At 54.5% G+C, this 14,634-nt stretch overlaps 1 protein-coding gene across 1 annotated transcript; it reads left to right on the forward strand.

The window, feature by feature from the left end:
- Positions 1-6,022: 6,022 nt before the first annotated feature.
- Positions 6,023-14,510, forward strand: sirt6 (sirtuin 6). Its single transcript, XM_088907503.1, has 8 exons — positions 6,023-6,249; positions 6,712-6,839; positions 9,869-10,051; positions 10,134-10,193; positions 10,636-10,731; positions 10,929-11,009; positions 12,429-12,552; positions 12,953-14,510. The coding sequence occupies exons 1-8, from the start codon at positions 6,184-6,186 to the stop codon at positions 13,433-13,435; spliced, it is 1,221 nt and encodes a 406-aa protein (XP_088763629.1). The 5' UTR covers positions 6,023-6,183; the 3' UTR covers positions 13,436-14,510.
- The last annotated feature ends 124 nt before the right edge of the window (positions 14,511-14,634 follow it).

Here is a 14,634-nt window from a genome sequence, read left to right on the forward strand (position 1 = left end):
ACACAGACTGATCCACAGAGCCCACTGACACACAGAGAAACTGACCCACTGAGACCTAGACACACTGACACGCAGAACGACCCTCAGAAACCCAGACACACTGACACACTGAGAAACTGACCCACAGAGGCCCACACAGACTGACACAGTGATGCAATGACATACGCGCCCAGGCCAGACAGACCTCAGCACTCAACCACACTGCATGCTCCGAATGGCACAGAGACACACAAGCACAGACAGCCAATCGCGGGGGCTCAGGGACGAGTAGCTGCAATCACATACATTACCAAGCAGAGACACCCTCACTGATGGAGACTGCGAGGACAGACCAACAGTCAAGCTCGGGAAGGCACAGAAAGAGACACACTGTCCCCCACTGCAACAAGGAGGCAGACCGCAGAGAAGGACACACACTGGTCAGCGCTGTCCAGCCTCCTGGCCGTCAGAGCAATGGTGCTGCTGCCTCCTCTGAGCACAGATCTCCGAGTCACCGACTGCACAGAGACACCAGCCCTGCAGTGAGTGCGTACCTGGCACGCTCTGTCTCTGCACTTCTCTTTCTCTTTTTTTCTGTGTCCTTCTTTTCTCACCCTAACCTAATACTGTCTCTCCACTTGCCCCTCCCTCTCTCCCCCAGCTATGCTTGTTACTGTCCTCCTCTCCCCTCCTCCTGCGTCCTATCTAGGGTAGACGCTCTCCAGAACAATTTGCATCAGGAGCTGAAAGCTCAGCAGAAAAAGTACAGCTTACAGAGGAAGGGAGAAAGTGAAAAAGAAAAAGCGATAGGAAGAGTCTGGCGTGGGTCTTCACAGGAAAGAGACTGATACATGGATTGACCCCAAAAGATGAGCCTGGACAGCTTCTTCATTGAGGTGGGGTGATATTATTAAAATCACCTTAAGGCATTGCCAAACTCACGCAGACAAGTTCCATCATAAAAAGCATTATAAATCAAATGTCATAGTCTGTTTCTTAATGGGTTTCCCTTCGTCTCACCTGGAGAAAGACAAGTCTCTTCACCCAATTTCTTTGAAAGGAGATGAAGTTGCCTGCAGGGGCACACCCTGGTCTCTCCTGGGCTTCTGCACCTCAGGCTCAGAACCGTCCTGCCACTCGATGGCACAGACCTCCATACACGAGCGGCGCAGGGGGCCAGTAAGAGGCTCTACAGCCTCACAGCTGAGTCGGAGGGCTAGACTCCAGCTTCAGGAGGTCATCTGTGTGGAGTTTGCATGTTTGCAAAATATTCATTTTGTACAACTATTTCCCTTTCATTCATTTCTATAGTTTCCCAATTCTAGTCACACCTCAAACATGTTTATTATTTATTTTAACCATTGTGATATTCTTTTCTCCACCTGTCTTAGCCTGTCCCTCCTCCTGTTCTGCTGGTGACTGCACTTCTTTAGCTACGGGACTCCAGAGAAACAGAACCGAAGGAGCCCAGAAGGTCATGTGTCCTCCTGTCACCTGTGGGCTTCCTGCTGGTGATCCAGAGGATCTCCCTTCATCTCCTTCTCCCTCCTCGTCTCTCGGCTCCCCCCCTCCTTCCCCGAACCTCTCTCTCCTGCTATAAAAAACACCCCTGGCACCCCTGGGTCTGTCACTGAGTGACGAATGAGACAAACAAACGGGCGATCAGAGCCAGGGACTCGGAGATCCAGCTGGGCTCCCAGGGATTAAAAACCAGGCCAGAGGCGCACTGAGACACACGTCTCAACCCAAACAAGTTCAGGAAGTGAGGAAAGGCCCACCCCAACTCCCTTTTCAAACCCCTTTTCTAATGTCACTGTTTTCCCCGCCACTGCAGTCTGAGTGCCTGCAGGCGAGGTCTGTCTCAGCCGCTCTCCTGCCTCCTGCACAGACGCAATCGCCCCAACTCCGGGCTCCCCCACTTCTGCCGTTTACGGGTTCGGTTCAGGTTTTGTCATTTTGGGTTTCTGCTTTGCCCACTCACATTGCTCAGACGGGGACGTCTGGTGAGTTGGCACAGCAGGATTGGTGCCGTGACTGGGATGAGTCCATCGCTTGCATCAGGCAAAAAACAGGATTTTTCCCCCTGTTTTACATTCCTTTCAACTAGACTGCATGCTTTCCAAACGCTCGGAGTCCGTTTCTCATGAGCACGTGCTGTAATTAGGTTCGACAGGCTCCCTTACAGCCCTTCCACTCTGCTCCTCTCCAGAACTCCGACCCAACCGGCACCTGTGTCATAGTGCAGATCCTGCTGCTTGGCACTTGAACAAGTGGGGAGCTGGTTGAAGAAAATCTGCAATGGAGCCGAGCAGGAGGGTGGCAGGTGAAGTAGCCCTGTTCTGAATGAGATTCCAGCAGCAAAAAAGAGCAACACAAAGGAGTGACTGCAGACAGTGGTTATGTGCCTGTGCGAAACGTGCCGGAGTGACTCTGTTTTCTTCTCAGAGCTGTGTGGCAGTGGAGCTCGGGGTGACACACACACACACACACACACACACACACACACACACACACACACACACACACACACACACACACGTCAGCAGGCATATCACCCTGCAGCTCCAAGCTGGCAGCCCACTGGAGCCCAGCAGGTGTGAGCCTGGTCAGTACCTGGAGGGGAGTCTCCTGGGAAAGCTGAGGCTGCTGCTGGAAGAGGTGTGAGTGGAGCCAGTAGGGGGCGCTCACCCTGCAGTCTGTGTGGGTCCTAATGCCCCAGTATAGTGACGGGGACACTAGACTGTAAAAAGGCACCGTCCTTCGGATGAGACAGAAAACAGAGGTCCTGACTCTCTGTGGTCATTAAGAATCCCAGGGTGTTTCTCGAAAGTATTAGGGGTGTTACCTGGGCGATCCGGCCAAATTTCCCCCTGGCCTTTACCAGTCATAGCCTCCTAATAATCCCCATCTCTGAACTGGCTTCATCACTCTGCTCTCCTCCCCACTGAGAGCTGGTGTGTGGGGAGCGGACTGGCGCATCACCCAGGTGGGGCTGCACACTGGTGGTGGTGGAGGGGATCCCCATTACCTGTAAAGAGCTCTGAGTGGAGTGTCCAGAAAAGCGCTATATAAGTGTAAGAAACTATTAATTCAATTATTATTGTAATTATTATTATGTACACATGAACACACTTCAGTATTTCTATACATCAGGACCACTTCCTTTGACTCTTGTTCTATTTTATTCAATACTCTCCACTATGCCAAGAGTCAGCCTCAACACAGACAGAAAACAGACCCAAATAATTCTGTCACTTTTAGATTTTGCAAAAGAAGACATTGAGTTTATAAATGTCTGTTGCTCAGGAGTCTCTGCCTCCGTGAGGATATTGTCTCAGATCACGGGCTCAGAAACGCAGGCAGTCCTGCACACACAGACACACACACCTGCCCTCAGCAGTGTGAATAATTCAGGACCGGCACCAAGGTCTGGTTACGGGAGCTGTTTTGAAGTCGAACCCAGCCTGGCTCACAGCTGCCAGAGATACAGACACCCCTTTCTCCCCCGGTCGCCCCACACTGACCAGCACAGTGTAGCATGTGCAGTAACTGATACTGAGAGCACTGACAACACCCAGCACACCTGGCGAATGGTTAGAGCACGAGGCACCACACACATAAACTGATGGAAACTTTTTTTTAACAGGATACATAATATACCACTTTGAAAAAAAATATGACCTTGGTCTGCCCACTTAATGTCATTCCTTAAGTGTGGACTAACAGATTGCTCATCAAGCCTGTGTGTGAAAATGGCTGGAAGGCAAAGTAACACCAGAGAGTTACTGTACAAGGACAGAGCTGAGATAATGGCACAGCTGGGGTCCGGAGAACAGCCGTGCGTGTCTGTGTCGGTAACTGTCTGTGTCTGTGCGTGTACGTGTGAGCCTGACTGTGTTGGTTATTGTCTGTGCCTGTGTGTGTGGTTGAGTCTGATCTTGCTCGTTATTGTCTGTGTCCGTGCATGTACGTGTGAGTCTGATCTTGTTGGTTATTGTCTATGTCTGTGCGTGTGGTTGAGTCTGATCTTGCTCGTTATTGTCTGTGTCTGTGTGTGTACATGTGAGTTTGATCTTGTAGGTTATTGTCTGTGTCTGTGCGTGTACGTGTGAGCCTGACTGTGTTGGTTATTGTCTGTGCCTGTATGTGTGGTTGAGTCTGATCTTGCTCGTTATTGTCTGTGCCTGTGTGTGTACGTGTGAGTCTGATCTTGTAGGTTATTGTCTGTGTCTGTGCGTGTGGTTGAGTCTGATCTTGCTCGTTATTGTCTGTGTCTGTGTGTGTACATGTGAGTTTGATCTTGTTGGTTAGTGTCTGTGTCTGTGTGTGTACGTGTGAGTCTGATCTTGTAGGTTATTGTCTGTGTCTGTGCGTGTACATGTGAGTCTGATCTTGTTGGTTAGTGTCTGTGTCTGTGTGTGTACATGTGAGTCTGATCTTGTAGGTTATTGTCTGTGTCTGTGCGTGTGGTTGAGTCTGATCTTGTAGGTTATTGTCTGTGTCTGTGCATGTACGTGTGAGTTTGATCTTGTTGGTTAGTGTCTGTGTCTGTGCGTGTACATGTGTGACTGTGTGTGTCTGTCTATCCAGGTTATTGTTTATGTGAGTGTGTGACTGTGTTGGTTATTGTCTATTTGTGTGTGTACGTGTGAGTCCGACTATGTTGGTTATTGTCTATGTCTGTGCGTGTACGTGTGTGACTGTGTCACTGTGTCAGTTATATCAGTGTGTGTACATATGTGTATTTATGTGACTGGGTTGGTAATTGTCTATGTATGTATGTGTGTGACTGTCTGTCTTTATTGGTTATTGTGTATGTGCATGTCTGTCTGTGTGTGACTGTGTCGGTTGTGTCTATGTCTGTGTGTGTGACATTGTGAGTGTGTGTCTCCCTTACTTCATTCTTTTTAAACTTGGCCTTCAGACTCTTCATCCTGTAGGCTCTGTAGCTCAACCACTCTCAGATCCTAAAGGAAAAAAGAAAGAAATATATACTGTATGGTTTTACTGTATAGTCAGTAGACCAATAGACTTTTTTTAAATCTCGTTGTAGATATACTTTCTGACACTTAAGGGTGAAAACAGCTCAGACTTTCTGGGAAATACAAAGGCTTTTTTACAAAAATAACTGCCTTTTGGTTTTTTTTAATTCACAGAAGAAACGAGCATTGTTAGATGTGGTATAAGAACGTGTCTGGTGTAATACGTGCCTTAGGAATTAATTTCTACAAAAAGACTTTACAAAGTTAAGCGTGCTGGGGAGCAGCATGTGCGGCGTACTCACATTCCTAGGCACTAGACAACACAAGACGCGATATACAGTTGTAGTAATGTTAGTAAATTTAAACTAAATTCAAGAGTCGCACTGTACGCACCTGCGTCGCGCGCCACCTCTCGCTGACGGCTGAGGAGAGGGGAGACGCGAGCCGGGCTCGAGCTCGCTGGGCTCGCCTGTCTCGCTCCTGATTCGACCAATCAGCTGCAAGCGGGGGGGCGGAGCCTGAGGGGGGCGGGTCCAGTGCCGGGTGTGACTTCGAGACCCCTCATGAACACAGAGAGCGTCTCTCTTCGTGTCAGGAAAGACAACATGTTGGCAAAAGATCTTAAAAAGACACAAAAACACATCCCGGTGAGCAGAACCGCGTGGGAACTGCCACCAGGAGGTCGTACTTGGTACAAAGTGTGGATCAAGCCGCCCTGTCTTCCGTTGTCAACAGCTGGTTGAGATCCTCTGGTCTATTCGCTACTATTGATTAGCAATACAGGTTTACAGGTGTACTCAAACAGTGTATTATTATAATTAATAGAACTAAGAGTAGTTAAAGTAGTAAAATTATAAGTAGTAACTTCTTATAGAGTAGGTGCATGTATAAAATCAATTTAAACAAAATACAGAATAAAATATTTTGATCGCTTTTCCGAAACCTCAGTCAAGGGGAAAGTTAAACAGGCTGCTGTCGGGAACAGGGGAGCGTCTCCTGCCCCTTGGCTCCTCCCCCTGCTGGACACGCCCCCTGATGCGTGCTTACGTCGGCGACGCCCCGATGACGTAGGGACGAGGGGGGCGGGTGTTGTGTTGATGTGGTAGCGCGAACTGTTAACAATAGTCACAACCGGAGCATTAAGTTTATGATTTTAAGAACAAAAACAAAAAGATACGTGACTGTTTAGAGCTGCAGTCCCATAGCTACAGGGCGCAGGGCCATGTCTGTTAACTACGCGGCGGGACTCTCTCCCTATCCGGACAAAGGCATCTGCGGTCTCCCGGAGGTAAGAGCCCGAAAGCTAGGCCGCAGCCTCGGATTTTCCTGCAGCGGAATACTGGAGGGACTGGTTTACCTGTGAGCACAGCGCAGGCGGAAGCAACAAAGCGCCGGTGTCCGGCGTGTTACTGGACAGCTGCCGCCTGAGCTCCTGCACTGACTGACAGGCGGCGGTTCTGTGCAGCCCGGCGGCTGGAGAGATGTTCTGTTAGAGCAGGGCTGGACATCCCTGGGATACTTCACCATTATCTGGAGTTAAAACTGAGATGTGTTATACAGCAGCTGTAGCGCTAGTATTAACAGCACTAACCTGAAACACGTCCCAGGTTCTGGGGGAAAAAGCTCTTAACCCTCGAGGCGCGGTTCCGGTTCGGGTTGGGCTCTGAGGGCGCAGGTCCCGCTGTGTCCCAGCTGAGTCTGAGCTGTGATCGGGCTGAGTCTCCCCCTCTCCCCCTCTCCTCGCGTGCAGGTGTTCGACAGCCAGGAGGAGCTGCAGGAGAAGGTTCTGGAGCTGGCCCGGCTGGTCCGCGAGTCCCGATACATGGTGGTCCACTCTGGTGCCGGGATCAGCACCTCCTGCGGCATCCCGGACTTCAGGTACGCACCCACCTGCCGGACGCCATGCTGAGGTTCTGTACCGGCCCAGCGGGTCCAGGGAGGTGTTCTGTACCGGCCCGGCTCTGCGGTGCCGACGGGTCCAGGGAGGTGTTCTGTACCGGCCCGGCTCTGCGGTGCCGACGGGTCCAGGGAGATGTTCTGCACCGGCCCGGCTCTGCGGTGCCGACGGGTCCAGGGAGGTGTTCTGTACCGGCCCGGCTCTGCGGTGCCGACGGGTCCAGGGAGGTGTTCTGCACCGGCCCGGCTCTGCGGTGCCGACGGGTCCAGGGAGGTGTTCTGTACCGGCCCGGCAGGTCCAGGGAGGTGTTCTGTACTGACCCGGCTTTGCGGTGCTGACGGGTACAGGGAGGTGTTCTGTACTGGCCCGGCAGGTCCAGGGAGGTGTTCTGTACTGACCCGGCTCTGCTGTGCTGACGGGTCCAGGGAGATGTTCTGTACCGGCCCGTCTCTGCGGTGCTGACGGGTCCAGGAAGGTGTTCTGTACCGGCCCATCTCTGCGGTGCTGACGGGTCCAGGGAGGTGTTCTGTACCGGCCCGGCAGGTCCAGGGAGGTGTTCTGTACCGGCCCGTCTCTGCGGTGCTGACGGGTACAGGGAGGTGTTCTGTACCGGCCCGGCAGGTCCAGGGAGGTGTTCTGTACTGACCCGGCTCTGCGGTGCTGACGGGTCCAGGGAGGTGTTCTGTACTGACCCGGCTCTGCGGTGCTGACGGGTTCTTTGACTGCCAAAGCGTGTAGCCAGCAGGAAAGCAGCTTTTCTCCGGGAAGCAACCAGGATGAGCTGATGTGTCTGCAGATGCTGTGAAGAGCCAGTTAACACAATAATAATAATAATTATTCTCACACTTATATAGCGCTTTTCTGGACACTCCACTCAGAGCTCTTTACAGGTAATGGGGATCCCCTCCACCACCACCTGGATGATGCGCCAGACTGCTCCCCCACACACACCAGCTCTCAGTGGGGAGGAGAGCAGAGTGATGGAGCCAGTTCAGAGATGAGGATTATTAGGAGGCCATGATTGATAAAGGCCAGGGGGAAATTTGGCCAGGACACCGGGGTAACACCCCTACTCTTTTCCAGAAACGCCCTGGGATTTTTATTGACCACAGAGAGTCAGGACCTCGGTTTTACGTCTCATCCGAAGGACGGTGCCTGTTTACAGTGTAGTGTCCCCGTCACTATACTGGGGCATTAGGACCCACATGGACCGCAGGGTGAGCGCCCCCTGCTGGCCCCACTAACACCTCTTCCAGCAGTAGCCTTAGCTTTCCCAGGAGTCTCCCCTCCAGGTACTGGTACAGGTCATGGGGATCCCCTCCACCACCAGTGTGCAGCCCCACCTGGATGATGTGCCAGTCTGCTCCCCACACACCAGCTCTCAGTGGGGAGGAGAGCAGAGTGATGAAGCCAGTTCAGAGATGGGGATTATTAGGAGGCCATGACTGGTAAACGCCCTGGGATTTTTAATGAGCCCAGAGAGTTGGGATCTCGGCTTCTGGAGCTGTGGGGGAATCGTCTCGGGTGTCTTGGAGAAATTTCCAAGGTGTTTATCGTTTTGTTGTGTTGTACCCTAGTCTCCCATCTCTCTTTGTACCCCTTAATCTTTGCACAGTTAATCTCTGTATTATTATTATTATTATTATTATTATTATTATTATTATTATTAGTTCAATTAAGAGGAAGGGTAGCTGTCAGTGGGTCCCTTAGCTGCTGTGCTGCTTTATAACCACCAGGGGGAAGCAGTTCCCCATGATGGCGCCCCTGCTGTTCTGGCTGGCTCTAGGGTTGCCATGGAGACAGATGCAGGTCAGTCTGGGTCTGAGTTAGACACGCAGATGGCAATAAACACATGGAGTCATTCTTGTATAAAAAGCCTATAGAAAAAGATGTACTTAACATTTTCATGTCTAAAATTCTTGAGGTGTGTCTTGTTGTATAGAAAGGGTATTTTCCAAGAATGTATTTTTTTTTTATTAAGTTTGAGAAGCGCCTGCTTTTGGGACAGCAGGGTGCGAAGAGGTGGGTGTGACAGGGAGTCCAGAGAGCCCGCCGGGGACCATTTCCCTTGAGAACAGTCTGACTTGCACCCGGGGCCAGTGTTAAGCGGGGCGCAGGCAGCGGGCACTGGCGTCGCCTGGGTGTTGGAGCGCGGTGGTGTCGGCAGCCGCGCCCAGCGGGCGTTGGCGTGTGTGCCGGTCGCGTGTGCGGCCGTGTGCCTGGCGCACACGCAGGGGGGGCCTCCTGCGGTCACTGCCTAATCGGCCCCCCCGACGAGCTTCTGTCCATCGATCGCAGTGAGCTCAGCGGAGCGCGAGGCCCTGCGCCCAGGTCGATGGGGGTGAGGCTGGCAGGCACACGCAGTCGAGCGATCGTGACAGCGCGCTGTCCTCTCGGGCAGGAGCTCGCGGCTGTGCGTGTCACAGGCAGGAAGAGCTGCTGGGAGAGTAATTGGTTGCTTAATTGATTATTGATTGGTGGGATTCAGGGCAGGTGTTCTGTGGCTTCACGCTGCAGAGCTTCTCTTTCCCTGTCTGCTCCAGTCACATCCGGCACTGAATTCCAGAAGTGCCCATCTGTTGCCCAACACGGCTTTGTTCCACTGGTCCTGAGTGGCCTGTGCTCAGTCTCGTAGTGTCTCCTGTTTCCTGCTCTGTTAGGAAGAATAGCCCCCTGTACCACACAACGTACTGTGTCGCAGCCTAATGCGTCCCCACCCCTCTGGTACGTCTGTGTCACAGCCTAACGCATCCCCCAACCCCCCCACTAGGCCTGTGTTGCAGCCTAACGCATCCCCACCCCCCTGGTACGTCTGTGTCACAGCCTAACGCGTCCCCACCCCCCTGGTACGTCTGTGTCACAGCCTAACACGTCCCCCAACCCCCCCACTAGGCCTGTGTCGCAGCCTAACACGTCCCCACCCCCCTGGTACGTCTGTGTCACAGTCGAACGCGCCACTCCCCTTTAACTATGTCAACATTGTGGCCTAATCAGTCTCACTGTCTCTCAGGGGCCCAAACGGTGTGTGGACGATGGAGGAGCGAGGCGAGTCGCCCAAGTTCAACACCACCTTTGAGGAGGCGCGGCCCAGCCGGACACACATGGCGCTGCTGGCCCTGCAGAGAGCCGGCTACCTCAAGTACCTCGTCAGCCAGAACGTGGACGGCCTGCACATGCGCTCCGGCTTCCCCAGGTAGCAGAGCTGGCTAGCGCGCCCCGCCCTCACCGGCCGGCCCCGTGCTCCCTCCGAGTCTGACCGCTGTCTCTCTCCGCAGGGACCTGCTGTCCGAGCTCCATGGCAACATGTTCGTGGAGGAGTGTATGAAGTGTGGCAAGTATGTCTTCTCAGCTCCCCGGGTCCACCCGCTGTCACCCCCTCGTGCCCCCAGTCCTCTCCCTGTGGTGCCCACTCTCTGCCCTGTTATCTCTCTCTCTGCCCCCCCGTGCCCCCTGTTTTCCCCTCTCTGCCACTGGCAGCGGGGGGCCGGAGGGCGGGGGCGGGGCCACTGGCAGTGGGGGAAGGTGGGGGCGTGGCCACAGGCAGCAGGGGTTGGGTGGAGGGTGTGGCCACAGGCAGAAGGGGGGCCGGAGGGCGGGGGCGGGGCCACTGGCAGCGGGGGTTGGGTGGAGGGTGTGGCCACAGGCAGCAGGGGGGCCGGAGGGCGGGGGCGTGGCCACAGGCAGCAGGGGGGCCGGAGGGTGTGAGCGGGGCCACAGGCAGAGGGAGCCAGAGGGTGTGGGCAGGCCTGTGCTGACACTGTGTGTTGTGGCTTGCAGGCAGTACGTGCGGAACACTGTCATCGGGACGATGGGTCTGAAGCCCACAGGCCGCCACTGTGAGGTGTCTCGCTCCAGGGGGCTGCGCACCTGCAGGTAACTCTTGCTGTACGTTGGACATGCTGTCCACTAGTCATGTGCTAGCTGCGCTATATAGTCACACTGCTGACGCACTGTGTCACATGGGGACCGGGTGTCCGCTGGCCGTGTGCTGACCATGCTGTCTGGACACCTGGACGCACTGGCAATGTAGTCTTATGGGATCTGAAACCTGCGTGTCTGTTCGCCCGCAGGGGGAAGCTGATTGGCACCATCCTGGACTGGGAGGACGCCCTGCCGGACAAAGACCTCAACCGTGCCGACGAGGCCTGCAGGTGAGGCAGAGGGAGAGAGGAGCAGCAGGGTGTTAAGTGTGGGAATACCAGTAGAAGAGGGCACATCTGTCAGTCCACCAGCCAATGGTCAGCACTGGGCTGCAGGGTGCTGTTGCCATGGTGTCCCACTGTCAGCATCCCCACCATCCCCCTCAGCTGGGTCACTAAACTACTGTCCCTCTCTGGACACAGTGGACCGGTCCTGCACCCGGGTCCAGTCTGTCCTCTCCATCGAGGAGCCGGGGTGTGATCAGGGGGTCGCTGAGCTGCTGTCTGTCCTGCTGGAGTGTCTGTCCCGCCCCGTCTGCCCCAGCTGAACCATGCAGAGCTGTCCTCTATCTTTCTCTGCTCTGTGAATTGTCCTCAGGACCGACGCCTGCCTCACCATGTCCCACAGCTGGTCACGTCAGCGAAGGATGGGTTTCACACGTTTGTGATGAGGTTTTCAGCAAGAGACCATCATAAATGCGTCTAGCTGTGGAGCTCCTGAGCCATTGCAGGTTTTGTTATTGACAGTACACAACCATGCAACCCGCAGCGTACAAGGAGATCTGAAATTAAAGGGTTAATTGGGGTGGATTAGTAGCTCAGGGCCCAGGGCAGCAGTAGCAGTAGAGGGGGTACTGCAGTTCTGTGGGTGCAGCCTGCACCCCTGTTCCTCCCCACTCACGACCACAAACACTGGAGTTTCCTCATCCTCCACCTTGTTTTCTCACTGCATGGCTGTCGAATCCCCTCCGGCTGGTATTTGTTAGTTCCCAGCAGGCGGGGTGCTTCTTCGGAACGAGGCCCGGTGTTGCTGCCCCTTAACTGGATCGTTCGATGCAGCTGCACGGCTGCGGCTCTGGCGTGAGCTCGCGCCGAAGGAGAGGGGTGTCCGCGGGAGACCGCGGTACCGGCATATCGCGGAGATGTATCTTCTTGTGCCTCCTTGCGTTTCAGTAGCTGCTCAGGCGGCTCGGGCGCTTGGGCAGATAAGGAGCACGAGCACTAAAGGGCGATGAATTCTCTGCCCCCTGCGATGAGCTCTGCACTGCTGCGGCGCAGGTTTCCTCCGGTGCTGCGCCTCGCCCGTCTGCTCCGCTCGGGAATCGGTTTCCCGGGGTGCAGCGTGCTGATGGCGCTCAGGTCCGATGGAGCTGTGAGCTGCGGTGCAGGGAGAGCTGAACTGACTCTGTCAGTCTCCCGACTCTGCTAGCGGCAACAGGAGGCACTTCTTACACAAAGGGTTGTGGGAGTGTGGAACAAGATGTTCTGCCATGATGCCGAAGCCGATACCCTGTTTTTTTTCAGGGAAACGCTGATGAGACCCTCGGATTAATCAGTTACCATCTAACAAACGAGACAGATGCACTGAATGTCTCCCCACCTATGGGTGTGACCAACGTTGACCGTTGTGCTGTGTGTTGCTGTGTGCAGGCGGGCTGACCTGGCTGTGACCTTGGGCACCTCCCTGCAGATCAGGCCCAGCGGGAACTTGCCTCTCATCACCAAGCGCAAGGGGGGCAAGCTGGTCATCGTCAACCTGCAGCCCACCAAGCACGTGAGTCACAGGCTGACCGGACACTGTCCAGCACACTGGCCAGTCAGTTGGCTTGCTAGCTGACCGAACACTGTCCAACGCGCTGGACATCCTGCTGGCTGGCTAGCTGACCATACACTGTCCAGTGCGCTGGACATCCTGCTGGCTGGCTAGCTGACCATACACTGTCCAGCGCGCTGGACATCCTGCTGGCTGGCTAGCTGACCGAACACTGTCCTGCATGCTGGCTGGACATTGACTGGCTTCCTGGGAGATACTGCCCACCATGCTGGCCTCCTGAAACCCTGACTGACTGAGAATCTGTTACTTAGCTGACAGTATGACTTTGACACTGATTCTGTCTGGTCTGTTTGAACGTGGTCTTGACCTTTCACCCTCTGTCCTTCTGCCCCTGCCCCAGGACAAGCACGCTGACCTGCTTATCCATGGTTACGTGGACGAGGTCATGACCCAGCTGATGAAGCACATGGGGCTGGAGATTCCCGAGTGGGAGGGGCCTGTGGTGTGCGAGCAGTCCACCGATGTTGCCGGGGAAACGAAGTCCCATGCTGATGACTTCAAACCCCCCGTTACCTCCCCCCTCGTGCTGAAGCAGGAGGCCGGTCTGAAGAGAGAGAGGCGGGAGAGCACGGGCGCGGAGGTGAAGACAGAGGAGGCCACTAGGAGCAAGAAGGAGGAGCCTGATGATTCGCTCCAGCTGAAAACGGCAGAGAAGCATCCAGCGACAGAAGACGAGGTGATGCCACATAAGGGCGCCGAGCAGGAGACGCCGGGGAAGGACACCTCCCTCAACGGGGTGCACAACAGTCCCCCTTCCCCCTGCCACCCTGACAGCACAGGCTGCCCTCCCCTTTGCAAGAGAGCCAAGCCACTGCTGGCCTAGAGCGCCCTCCTCAGGACACTCATGGAACTGCACAGGCGAGTCCAGTGCACCATGGTACAGCAAAGTGTAGACTGGTGTATACGGCAACATGTGGTACTGGACCAGTGCAGGGGCCGCTGTCTGGCCCACAGTGTTAGTTGGGCCCAATTCTCCAGAGCCTCATGGTTCCAGTCTGGTCATCTTGTTAGCCAGCTGTGACCGTGATTGGTGGGTTCCTGCTGGGTTGTAGAACTGACCGAGCTGCCTGGCAGCGCCCCCCATGGCTGGCCTGGGCAGCTGCGAGCTGGCTGTGGTGTGAGTGAGAGAGAGCTGCACCTGTCCTCCCTCTGATGCCTGATCTCTGCCGCTGGAGCAGTGGGGCTCGCGGGGTGGCGTGGGGGTGCTGTCTGTCGCGATGCCTCGTCTCTCCAGACCTGCTGCTGAGCGGGTAAAGAGGTTGTGACCCCAGCTACCCCGGTTTTGGCCAGAGAGTACTGGAGGGGTTGCAGTCCAGCTACGCGGCCCCTTGTAATACAACAGTAGGGCCACCAGCCGGTTCTGTGGCATCCCCTCTGTGGGCCGTGAGCCTCTGGACACAGCTGATCCTCGCCTGCAGGTCTCACACAGACGCACTGCTCCTCATCATAACACTTCCTTAACACAGGGGCGCAGTGCGGCACTCTGAGATACGTGTCTGTGCTGCCGCTGCTGTGACCAGGATGGGGCTGTTATAACGTACCCCTGAACTGGGGAAGGGGGGGTTAGTTTATCTTTAATGGAAATCTGCAAAGACATCGCGCAGACCACAGTAAACCTGAAACTTTAACAAGTCTGTCTGAATTTTTCGGAAGCCTCTGTTCCCATCCCTCAAAACAGAAAAAGAAAGTTTCGCTAAAAAGGCCATCGCCCGGCCCTTGCTCAGCCCTGTTCTGACAGCAGGCTTGGCGGGAGTCGAGCTGAGGACAGTGCGATATCAGACTGGCCCAGCAGGTGGTGCTATTTTGTGCTACACCTTTCCTGCTCCAATGTTTTATTAGTATAATTTTGTATTTTTTCTGTTTTATGGGTTTGTAATAAATCTCTACAGATTGTTTACAGTTTTTTTCTAGAATTGCCTTCTTTGTGTTAAAGCTGTGTGTCAGAAACACAAGTCTTACTCCCTCAAAAAATCAACTTATTCTTTCTAATTCTTTACAAGAGCTTTAGTTTATCTTTCATCT

The sequence above is a fragment of the Atractosteus spatula genome, chromosome 28, assembly GCF_055471065.1.
Source record: "Atractosteus spatula isolate fAtrSpa1 chromosome 28, fAtrSpa1.hap1, whole genome shotgun sequence".
NCBI lineage: Eukaryota > Metazoa > Chordata > Actinopteri > Semionotiformes > Lepisosteidae > Atractosteus > Atractosteus spatula.

What these genes read in the sequence shown, in the direction of transcription:
- sirt6 (XM_088907503.1), top strand. Translation starts at nt 6,184, where the DNA reads ATGTCTGTTAACTACGCGGCGGGACTCTCTCCCTATCCGGACAAAGGC. An exon ending in GCATCTGCGGTCTCCCGGAG is followed by an intron (nt 6,250 to 6,711) that starts GTAAGAGCCCGA and finishes CCTCGCGTGCAG; the next exon opens with GTGTTCGACAGCCAGGAGGA. An exon ending in TGCGGCATCCCGGACTTCAG is followed by an intron (nt 6,840 to 9,868) that starts GTACGCACCCAC and finishes ACTGTCTCTCAG; the next exon opens with GGGCCCAAACGGTGTGTGGA.